At 37.6% G+C, this 12,067-nt stretch overlaps 1 protein-coding gene across 3 annotated transcripts in view; it reads left to right on the forward strand.

Moving 5' to 3' along the window:
* The first annotated feature begins 728 nt into the window (after positions 1 to 728).
* LOC127628186 (protein zer-1 homolog) overlaps positions 729 to 12,067 on the forward strand; it is a 15,490-nt gene continuing 4,151 nt past the window's right edge. Inside the window, exons 1-12 of one of the 3 annotated variants that reach the window (XM_052104920.1) lie at positions 729 to 868; positions 4,925 to 5,199; positions 5,387 to 5,537; positions 5,665 to 6,119; positions 7,680 to 7,853; positions 7,944 to 8,058; positions 8,181 to 8,327; positions 10,028 to 10,201; positions 10,384 to 10,599; positions 10,697 to 10,738; positions 11,695 to 11,814; positions 11,972 to 12,067. The exon at positions 11,972 to 12,067 is cut by the window's right edge and continues 20 nt beyond it. In XM_052104920.1, coding sequence (XP_051960880.1) covers positions 5,033 to 5,199; positions 5,387 to 5,537; positions 5,665 to 6,119; positions 7,680 to 7,853; positions 7,944 to 8,058; positions 8,181 to 8,327; positions 10,028 to 10,201; positions 10,384 to 10,599; positions 10,697 to 10,738; positions 11,695 to 11,814; positions 11,972 to 12,067 — 1,857 coding nt within the window. In that variant the 5' untranslated portion in view covers positions 729 to 868; positions 4,925 to 5,032. Of the gene's footprint in view, positions 869 to 4,921; positions 5,200 to 5,386; positions 5,538 to 5,664; positions 6,120 to 7,679; positions 7,854 to 7,943; positions 8,059 to 8,180; positions 8,328 to 10,027; positions 10,202 to 10,383; positions 10,600 to 10,696; positions 10,739 to 11,694; positions 11,815 to 11,971 lie in introns of all 3 variants that reach the window. The other 2 variants (XM_052104919.1, XM_052104918.1) reach the window with 2 other exon arrangements.

Below are 12,067 nucleotides of genomic sequence, written 5' to 3' on the forward strand. Positions count from 1 at the left end.
GGACAAATCGAAAAGTAATTTTTTCTGTAATCAACATTATGCCGAAAACGCTGTCGATTGAGCTTTACTTGAACACTTCAGACTGTTATCCTCTTCACACCTTTAAATTGACATGAAACATGTTAAACATTCAACAGAAATGAATTAAAACAAGGTATTTGAATTTATATTAGCAATGGAAGTTTTTTTATTATTATTATTATTATATAGTGATGTAAACAAGGTCATGCCATAAACTTCTGTTGTTTTATATAAACCCAACCCTAATGACTATAGACACTAGCCCAAATCTTAATTCTACTCCTATGACATTATTTATGATTATTATTGTTGTTTTTTTTACGTTTGAGGACCTCATATAAGGAGCGGTTTGTCAGATTTAGCTCACATTTAGAGATAAATTAGTTTACAAATTGCTGAGTAACCTGCAATTCTCTCAACATGGCACAGTGGTGGTTTCTTATGGTAATATTATGGTATTTTTGATATACTGTGGTACTGAAATACACCATGGTATACACTTCACGGAATATCATAGTATCCAAAACATATGGTATTACCATACTTGTGCAAAGATATATGCAATCATTCAAATTGAAATAGTGTCTTTGAATCATTGATAGTCTATGGAGTCAATAACAGTCTTGATAAACTGTAAACACGTATATTACCGATATTATTTATATTTACGGATATTAGTGATGTTATGATTTATCAATGAGACTCAACAGGAAGTGACGGTGCGCTGTGAGCAGGTGACCCGGATGCGTCGCTGGTTTTGTTGACATCTGATCATCTTCTGATAATGTTCGTATTTCTGCGGTTATTGTGAGGCAAGCGGCGCGTCAGTCGGAGTGCGGCGCGTCAGGTAAGAGACGCACACACACTGGTCACGACAGCCGCTGACACACAATAATAAACGACTTTAAACTCTCTGACTTCATATAACATGCTAACGGTTAGCCAGCGCGCTAACACTCTTCATCATCTCCAGCAGAACATACACATTTACAGCATTATTACAATAACAATACAGTATAAATATTGATATTAACACAAACACCAAAAACAGTGTGAATATTCATTCCATTAGGAAACATGTAAACAGAGAGTGACATGTATGATGAGAGTTTTGTTACTGTCAGTGATGCTGTCAGTATCAGTCACATAAACTGATCATCATGAAAGCTGTTCATAGAACTGATGATAGAATTGACTAGGAGAACCAACCATAGAACTGATCATTTAAGTGATCATAGAACAAACTTTGAGAACCAATAAAAGTACATTCTGATCATAGAGCTTATAACAGAACCAACCAGGAGAACTGATTTTCAACTTATAGAACCAATCATAGAACCAGACTGGATATTTATTGAAATTTTCATGTAGAACTTATGATAGAATTGACCACGAGAACCAACCATTAAAAAAAAAGATGATGAGAACCGATCTTTGAACCGAAAGTAGAACTGATTATAGAATGCTCAGAGAGAACTGATCATAGATCAAATCATAGAACCAACCAGAAGAACTGATTGTTTTTTTTTTAAATTTTTTTATAAAATCAATCATAGAACCAGACAGGAGATATTTTTGTTGGTACAACTGATGATATGATGACCAGGAGAACCAACCTTTAAAAAAAATACAATGAAAACTGATCTTGGAACCGAAAGTAGAACTGATTATAGAATGCACCAAGAGAACTGATCATAGATCAAATCATAGAACCAACAAAAATAACTGATTGTTGAATTTTTTATAAAAATCAATCATAGAACAAGACAGGAGATATTTTTGTTGGTACAGCTGATAAAAGAATTGACCAGGAGAACCAACCTTTAAAAAAAAAAGACAATGAGAACTGATCTTAGAACCGAAAGTAGAACTGATTATAGAATGCAGCAAGAGAACTGATCATAGAGCAAATCATAGAACCAACAAGAAGAACTGATTGTTGAATTTTTTATAAAATCAATCATAGAACCAGACAGGAGATTTTCTTGTTGGTACAGCTGATGATAGGATTGACCAGGAGAACCACCCTTTAAAAAAAGATAAGAACTGATCTTGGAACCGAAAGTAGAACTGATTATAGAATGCAGCAAGAGAACTGATCATAGAGCATATCATAGAGCAAATCATAGAACCAACAAAAGAACTGATTGTTTAATTTTTTTATAAAATCAATCATAGAACCAGACAGGAGATTTTCTTGTTGGTACAGCTGATGATAGGATTGACCAGGAGAACCACCCTTTAAAAAAAAAAGATAAGAACTGATCTTGGAACCGAAAGTAGAACTGATTATAGAATGCACCAAGAGAACTGATCATAGATCAAATCATAGAACCAACAAAAATAACTGATTGTTGAATCTTTTTATAAAAATCAATCATAGAACAAGACAGGAGATATTTTTGTTGGTACAGCTGATGAAAGAACTGACCAGGAGAACAAACCTTTAAAAAAAAAGACAATGAGAACTGATCTTAGAACCGAAAGTAGAACTGATTATAGAATGCAGCAAGAGAACTGATCATAGAGCAAATCATAGAACCAACAAGATGAACTGATTGTTGAATTTTTTATAAAATCAATCATAGAACCAGACAGGAGATTTTCTTGTTGGTACAGCTGATGATAGGATTGACCAGGAGAACCACCCTTTAAAAAAAAGATAAGAACTGATCTTGGAACCGAAAGTAGAACTGATTATAGAATGCACCAAGAGAACTGATCATAGATCAAATCATAGAACCAACAAAAATAACTGATTGTTGAATTTTTTATAAAAATCAATCATAGAACAAGACAGGAGATATTTTTGTTGGTACAGCTGATGAAAGAATTGACCAGGAGAACAAACCTTTAAAAAAAAAAGACAATGAGATAAGAAATAAGAACTGATTTCTTAATTTTTGATCTGTTTTTCTAGGTTCTATGATCAGTCCTATGAACTGTACTGTACTAGAATGGGTTTTTCTGGTCCATTTTATGATCTGTTTTCCTTGTTCGTCCTATGATCTGTTCTAGATCTGCTTTACAATAATTCTAGATCATCCCTATGATCGGTTCAATGATCAGTTCTAGATTGGCACTATTATATTTTTGGTTGGTTGGTTGGTTCTATAATCAGTTTTATTAACGGTACTAGATATGTTTTCCTGGTTGGTTCTATGATCTGTTTTTCTGGTTGGTTCTATAATCAGTTCTAGATCAACTCAATAATTGGTTCTATGGTCTGTTTTCCTAGTTGGTTCTATAATCTGTACTAGATCAGCTCTATGATCAGTTGATCATATATGATCTGTTTTTCTAGGTTCTATGATCAGTCCTATGAGCTATACTGTACTACAATAGATTTTTCTGGTCCATTTTATGATCTTTTTTCCTTGTTCGTCCTATGATCTGTTCTAGATCTGCGTTATAATAATTCTAGATCATCCCTATGATCAGTTCAATGATCTGTTTTCTAGTTGGTTCTATGATCAGGTCTAGATCGATTTCATGATCAGTTCTAGATCAGCTCTATGTCTTGTTCTATGAACGGTTTTCCTGGTTGATTCTATGATCAATAATTGATTGAGTCTATGATCGGTTCAATGATCAGTTCTAGATTAGAGATCTTTTTGTTGGTACAACTGATGATATGATGGCCAGGAGAACCAACCTTTAAAAAAAAATACAATGAAAACTGATCTTGGAACCGAAAGTAGAACTGATCATATGTCAAATCATAGAACCAACAAAAAGAACTGATTGTTGAATTTTTTATAAAAATCAATCATAGAACAAGACAGGATATCTTTTTGTTGGTAGAACTGATGATAGAATTGACCAGGAGTACCAACCTTTAAAAACAAAAGACAATGAGAACTGATCTTAGAACCGAAAGTAGAACTGATTATAGAATGCAGCAAGAGAACTGATCATAGATCAAATCATAGAACCAACAAGAAGAACTGATTGTTGAATTTTTTATAAAATCAATCATAGAACCAGACGGGACATTTTTTTTGTTGTTGGTACAGCTGATGATAGGATTGACCAGGAGAACCACCCTTTAAAAAAAAAAAAATAGAACTGATCTTGGAACCGAAAGTAGAACTGATTTTAGAATGCACCAAGATAACTGATCATAGAGCAAATCAAAGAACCAACAAGAAGAACTGATGGCTGAATCAGTTAGAGGAGACTCGCACCATGTGGAGGCTCATGCTACTCTCCATGATCTATGCTCAAATAACCACATGCCTCATTGAGACCAAGAACCACTAATCACGACCACGAGGAGGTTACCCCATGTGAGACTCTAGTCCTAGCAACCGGGCCAATTTGGTTGCTTGGGAGACCTGGCTGGAGTCACTCAGCACACCCTGGATTCAAACTTGTGACTCCAGGGGTGTTAGTCAGTGTCAATACTCGCTGAGCTACACAGAGCCCCCATGAGAACCAACCTTAAAAAAGGACAATGAGAACTGATCTTGGAAACAAATGTAGAACTGATTATAGGATGCACCAAATAACCAATCATAGAGCTAATCATAGAACCAACAAAAATAAGTGATTGCTGAATTTTTTATAGAACCAGACTGATTTTAGATTTTTTTGTAGAACTGATGGTACAATTAACCAGGAGAACCAGCCTTTAAAAAAAAAATAGAAAAATACATTGAGAACCATTCTTGGAAATGAATGTAGAACTTATTAAAGAATGCATCAAGAGAACCAATCATAGAACATGCTAGTAGAACAATTATAGACGTGATAATTTGGACCAATCTTAGAAGAGATGATGAGAACCGATGATGCTGTAATGTGAGGGAGTGTTCCTCCTGTGAATCGTGTTTGTTTATGTTTTCATCATCACAGATCAGATCCATTTTCATTAATCATAATGTTTGATTTTGTCCAGTAGGTAAAGCAGCTTTTCTTCTCTCAATGTGTGCCGCCTGAAATCAGACCGCTGTCGTGTTTATCTCTAGTCGTCCTGCTGATCGACTCAAAGACTGACAGGGACGCCATCATGGCGGCTAAAGTAGGAGACGACCCGGACAGCCTGATGTCTCTGTGCACCGTCTTCTGTCTGAAGAACCTGCGGAGAACCATGTGCTACACAGGAGAGCGGAACAAACTCCACCTGCGTCCTGACATCTTCCTGCCTAGCGAGATCTGTGATAAACTGGTGAACGTGTATGTAAATGAGACAGGGTGGAGCCCACAAATGTCAGAATTACTGAATTGTTGAATAAGCGATTTTAACCATTTCAAGGAATGAAAAGCACATTCAAATCTTCACAATATTCATCATTTTGCTTAATTTTATATTACCAGTAAAAATATATTGTGAATATTTAGAGATGATGGTTGTGATTGTCAGGTACATGGATCTGGTCCACACTGACAGTGACTGCGAGCCGCAGGACGGCTTCTTCCAGCTCTTCAGTGACCCACGCAGCACCAGACTCACCCGCTTGCAGCTCCGGGAGGATTTCGTTCGGGACCGAGACCTGGAAGCCATCGCCAAACAGGTGAGAAAGGATCAGATAGGAACAATTATAGATAGAAGAGACATGCTTCTTCACAGAATTATTGGTCCTGTATGTCATGTTGATATGTTTTCAGGCCGAAAGTGATTTATTCTTTCCTGGTTTATAGGATCTGATCGAGCTTCATCTGACCTTCTGTAACCGTCTGACGGCTCACAGTTTGAGAACGCTGTACAGTTTCAGACACTGTCTTCTGTCGCTTAGTTTGTTTGGATGCTCAAACATCTTCTTCAGGAAAGGTGGCGCTCCGCTGGCGTATGGTGAGGATGATGATGATGAAGATCTGGAAGAGCGTCTCCACAGGCACACAATGGAACAGGACTTTAATTTCCAAGGCTTCAACCATTTACGGCTGCTAAATTTGGGCGGTCTTCCTGCAGATGTTGACGTAGAGACTCTGTTAAAACAGCTGCCTGCTCTCACCTCTCTGGACCTGTCGGGCATCCATCTGCCCCGCCCGGCATTTCTCACCCAGTGGAAGGAGCGACTGGCATCTCTTGTGCTCTATAATGTTGATCTGACAGAGGATCTGATCCACACACTGCTGCAGATGAGCAAATTGAGGTGAGGAGTTACTGGATGAGTCTGAGATCAGTGATATCCTTATGCTCTTGAGAACAGATATTACAACCCGATTTTACCACTAGGAGACTAACTGTCTCCTAGAATTGCCCATAGACCTAATCCAAAAAACAGATCATAAAATTGATCATAGAGCTGATCTAGAACTAAAGCCAATACAGAACTGATAATAGAACCAAGCAGGAAAACAGATTATAGGACCAACTAGGAGAACATATCTAGTACAGTTAATAAAACTGATCATAGAACCAATAAAAAAAGATAATAGAACCTATCGTAGAGCCGATTTAGAACTGATCGTAGAACCAACTAGAAAACAGATCAAAGAACCGATTGTAGAGCTGATCTAGAACTGATCATGAAGCTGAAATGTAACAGATCATAGAACCAACAAAGAAAACAGATCACAGAACTGATCATAGGGATGATCTAGAACTATCATAAAGCCGATCTAGAACTGATCATAGACCTAATCTGAAAAAGAGATCACAGAACTGATAATAGAACCAACCAGGTAAACAGATTATAGGACCAACCAGGAGAACATATCTAGTACAGTTAATAAAACTGATTATAGAACCAACCAACCAACAAAAAATATAATAGAGCCAATCTTGAACTGATCATTGAACCGATCATAGACTCAATCAATTATTGATCATAGAATCAACCAGGAAAACCATTCATAGAACAAGTCATAGAGCTGATCTAGAACTGATCATGAAATTGATCTAGAACTGATCATAGATTTAACCAGAAAAATGTATCATAGAACCAATAATAAAGCCGATCTAGAACTGATCATAGGGATGATCTAGAATTATAATAAAGCCGATCATATAACTGATCATAGAGCTGATCTAGAACAGATCATAGAACGAACCAGAAAAACAGATCATAGAACCAACCAGGAAAACATATCTAGTACCGTTAATAAAATTGATTATAGAACCAACAAAAAATATAATGGTGCCAATCTAGAACTGATCATTGAACCGATCATAGGGGTGATCTAGAATTATTATAAAGCAGATCTAGAACAGATCATAGGACGAACAAGGAAAAAAGATCATAAAATGGACCAGAAAAACCCATTGTAGTAAACCTATTGTAGTACAGTACAGTTCATAGGACTGATCACAGAACCTAGAAAAACAGATCATATAACTGATCATAGAGCTGATCTAGTACAGATTATAGAACCAACTAGGAAAACAGACCATAGAACCAATTATAGAGTTGATCTAGAACTGATAACAGATCATAGAACCAACCAGGAAAACTGATGATAGAAACAACAAGGGAAACAGATCATATAGAAGGGACTACAGATCCCACTAGGAGAACCGGTGATAGAACTGATCATAGAACCAATCAGGAAGGCAGATTGTTGAACTGATCAAAGAGATGATCTTGAACTGTTTATAGAATTGATCACAGAACTAATGACGTTTACTTAAAAGTTCATAATGTGATTTCGTGTCACATCTGCAGAAGCGCCTGATCAAACTGATGAGATGTTTTCTTCATGTCTTTCGGCAGACATCTGGATATTTCCAGAGAAAATCAGAGAACATCTAAGTTTAAGTTGACAAAAAAGATTCTGAGCAGTATTGTTCAGGGTTTGGTCAATCTGGTGTCTCTGGACATCTCTGGACACATCATGCTGGACAACTGCACTGTGCCACAGTTTGAAGAAGCCACGGGACCCCCGAGGTGAACACACACACACATATCTCCGATCCCATCTTTCACTTCAGTGTTTGTGAAGCATTGACTTGATCTGAGTGTATGTGTGTTTTGCAGCATTGAGCCATGTAAGAGCAGCATTTACCCGTTTCAGGAGTTAAAGAGACCACTGCAGTTCTTAGGACTTTACAACACCACACTCTGCAATGTCACACACATACCTGCGTATAAGGTACTGCACACACACACACACACACACACACACACACACACACACACACACACACACTGTTTCATACTGCAGCTGTTATGATGGGATGTGCAGTGTTATGACCATAGTGTGTGTTTTTTCAGGTCACAGGTTCAAAGAATGAGGATCAGATCCTGAATGCTATCGAGGCATACACAGAACAGCGTCCAGAACTGGCCCATCGAGCTATTAACCAACTTTTTGACATCGCCAGAATACAGCACTGCAGTCAACTCCTGCGAGCACTGCAGGTAACTACTGGCACAACTACTGTTGTTTTGTTTTCTGTTATGTTTAATACAGTTTAATACACTCATATTAATAATCTGTCGGTGGTGGTCTGAAGGTCTAAAGCCGATCTAGAACTGATCATAGAACCAAATAGAAAGCTGATCATAGGGATGATCTAGAATTATAATAAAGCAAATCATATACAGTAACTGTTCATAGAGCTGATCTAGTACAGATCAACTAGGAAAACAGACCATAGAACCAATTATAGAGTTGATCTAGAACTGATTGTAGAACCAACCAGAAAAACAGATCATAGAACCAACCAGGAAAACATCTAGTACCGTTAATAAAACTGATTATAGAACCAACCAACCAACAAAAAATATAATAGTGCCAATCTAGAACTGATCATTGAACCGATCATAGACTCAATCAATTATTGATCATAGAATCAACCAGGAAAACCGTTCATAGAACAAAACATAGAGTTGATCTAGAACTGATTGTAGAACCAACCAGAAAAACAGATCATAGAACCAACCAGGAAAACATCTAGTACCGTTAATAAAACTGATTATAGAACCAACCAACCAACAAAAAATATAATAGTGCCAATCTAGAACTGATCATTGAACCGATCATAGACTCAATCAATTATTGATCATAGAATCAACCAGGAAAACCGTTCATAGAACAAGACATAGAGCTGATCTAGAACTGATCATGAAATCGATCTAGACCTGATCATAGAACCAACTAGAAAGCAGATCATTGAACTGATCATAGGGATGATCTAGAATTATTATAAAGCAGATCTAGAACAGATCATAGGACGAACAAGGAAAAAAGATCATAAAATGGACCAGAAAAACCTATTGTAGTACAGTATAGCTCATAGGACTGATCATAGAACCTAGAAAAACAGATCATATAACTGATCATAGAGCTGATCTAGTACAGATTATAGAACCAACTAGGAAAACAGACCATAGAACCAATTATTGAGTTGATCTAGAACTGATTATAGAACTAACCAGAAAAACAGATCATAGAACCAACCAGGAAAACATATCTAGTACCGTTAATAAAACTGATTATAGAACAACCAACCAACCAAAAATATAATAGTGCCAATCTAGAACTGATCATTGAACCGATCATAGGGATGATCTAGAATTATTGTAAAGCAGATCTAGAACAGATCATAGGACAAACAAGGAAAAGAGATCATAAAATGGACCAGAAAAACCTATTCTAGTACAGTACAGTTCATAGGACTGATCATAGAACCTAGAAAAACAGATCATATAACTGATCATAGAGCTGATCTAGTACAGATCATAGAACCAACTAGGAAAACAGACCATAGAACCAATTATAGAATTGATCTAGAACTGATTATAGAACCAACCAGAAAAACAGATCATAGAACCAACCAGGAAAACATATCTAGTACCGTTAATAAAACTGATTATAGAACCAACCAACAAAAAATATAATAGTGCCAATCTAGAACTGATCATTGAACCGATCATAGACTCAATCAATTATTGATCATAGAATCAGCCAGGAAAACCGTCCATAGAACAAGACATAGAGCTGATCTAGAACTGATCATAGATTTAACCAGAAAAATGTATCATAGAACCAATAATAAACTACTGTTGTTTTGTATTTTGTGAAGGTTCTCTGTTGATGTTGTTCATGTGTTTGTCAGCTGGTGATTCGAGCGTTGAAGACTCATAAATATGACAAGAGCATTCAGGTGACGGGCAGCGCCGCCCTGTTTTACCTCACCAACACTGAGTACCGCAATGATCAGAGCGTGTGTCTGCGCAGACAGGTCATACAGGTGGTGCTCAATGGCATGGAGCAGTACCAAGAGGTCACGGTGAGTTAAACGCACACACATGATTTCAAGGAGCATTTAAGCTGTCATAGGCAATGACATTTTTAAATGTATAGTAATTAGCTTTGACGAGCAGCAATAGAAAAGCTCCATATTCACACTCTGGTCAAGGTACATTAGCTGCCTGTGACTGTAAACAAAACGAGGCATTTCTGTTCGTGTAGGTCCAGAGGAACTGTTGTTTGACGCTGTGTAACTTCAGTATTCCCGAGGAACTGGAGTTTCAGTATCACCGTGTGAATCTGTTACTGCTGAAGATTCTTGAGCCGGCACGTCAGGACGAGTCCATCCAGCGCATCGCTGTTCACCTGTGTAACGCTCTCGTCTGTCAGGTCGATAACGACCACAAAGAAGCCGTCGGCAAAATGGGATTTGTTAAGGTTAGCTCACGATTTATGAGTTTTATGGTGCTGCAAAAAATAGTATTTAAAAATTTGTGTCATCAAGTCATACAGAAAATAATGTTTTGTGTGACAGACAATGCTGAATCTGATACAGAAGAAACTGCAGGACAAAATGGTGAGTTGCGTAACTTATTTAAAGGGACAGTACACCCAAAAATGTAAATTCAGTCATTGTTTACTCACTCCTGTGTTGTTATAACTCCATATGACTTTCTATCTTTTTCTGAACACAAAGGGGGAAATTGTGAATAAATGTTGTGCTCAGTGATGTCATACAATGGCAGTTTATGGTGACACCTCTTCAAGCTTCAAAAGAACACAAAAGTATCATTCAGAAGTCTAATTAATTATTCATGAGACTCATGATTGTTATGAAAGCATACGATAAGATTTAGTGTAAATGTTCACTGACCGTTGATCTCCGGTGTGTGTTCATGATAGGACACGAGAGCAACAGTTCACGCACCCCTCACGACATGGGGGCGTTCAAGCGAAAACGCGTTTGTTTATAAAAACAGTGATGGTGACAACAGAACACAACTGCACACAAAACAGAGAACAGAACTTACTAAACATGTCTGAAGAGTTTGTAGTTGAAGTATTGATGCATTTCTGTGCCCAGCCTTATTTTTATTTGAAAGTTTTTGGACCGAGCGGACGGAGTTACCCACGCAATGCTGAAAATAGAAAACAAGTAATCGATAGAATGTCCCGTCACTCGTCACCGCTGATTAGGGTGAAAACTTTGATTAACATAGAAAATAAACCTTTTATCATGTGTCGTTCGCCGTCAGGTTAGGACACGTTGTGACTGTGGCAGCCTGTCGCTCCTCTATGTTTCTGTTTGATTTCCGAATACTCCGTTCAGAAAAATAAGGCTGGGCACAGAAATGCATCAATTCACTACAAACTCTTCAGACATGTTTAGAAGTAAAAAAAAAAGTAAGTCAAATGGGGTTTTAACAACACAAGGGTGAGTAAACAATGACTGAATTTACATTTTAACTTCATCTGTATTAATGATTGATGTGATGATGTCGTTGATGATGTCATTGATGTGTGTGATGTCAGTGTGATCAGGTGATGGAGTTCTCGTGGAGTGCTCTGTGGAACATCACGGATGAGACGCCTGATAACTGTCAGATGTTTCTGGAGTGTAACGGCATGAATCTCTTCCTGGACTGTCTGAAGGTCTCTTAGTGCTTGCGTTTGAGCGCTTGTAGAACTGTGTGTGTCAAACCCTGATTTTGTGTTCTGTCCAAGTATATACTACATTTGAGGAGGGTTTGAGTAGCTCACAGTCGTCATGTTGGGGTGAGTTGACATCCAGCTGCTCTTTTGATTTCAGGAGTTTCCTGATAAACAGGAGCTGCATCGTAACATGTTGGGGCTGCTGGGTAATGTGGCTGAAGTGAAGGCGTTGAGGCCGCAGCTGCTGACCAGA

This window comes from Xyrauchen texanus, chromosome 34 (genome assembly GCF_025860055.1).
Source record: "Xyrauchen texanus isolate HMW12.3.18 chromosome 34, RBS_HiC_50CHRs, whole genome shotgun sequence".
NCBI classification, from domain to species: Eukaryota; Metazoa; Chordata; class Actinopteri; order Cypriniformes; family Catostomidae; genus Xyrauchen; species Xyrauchen texanus.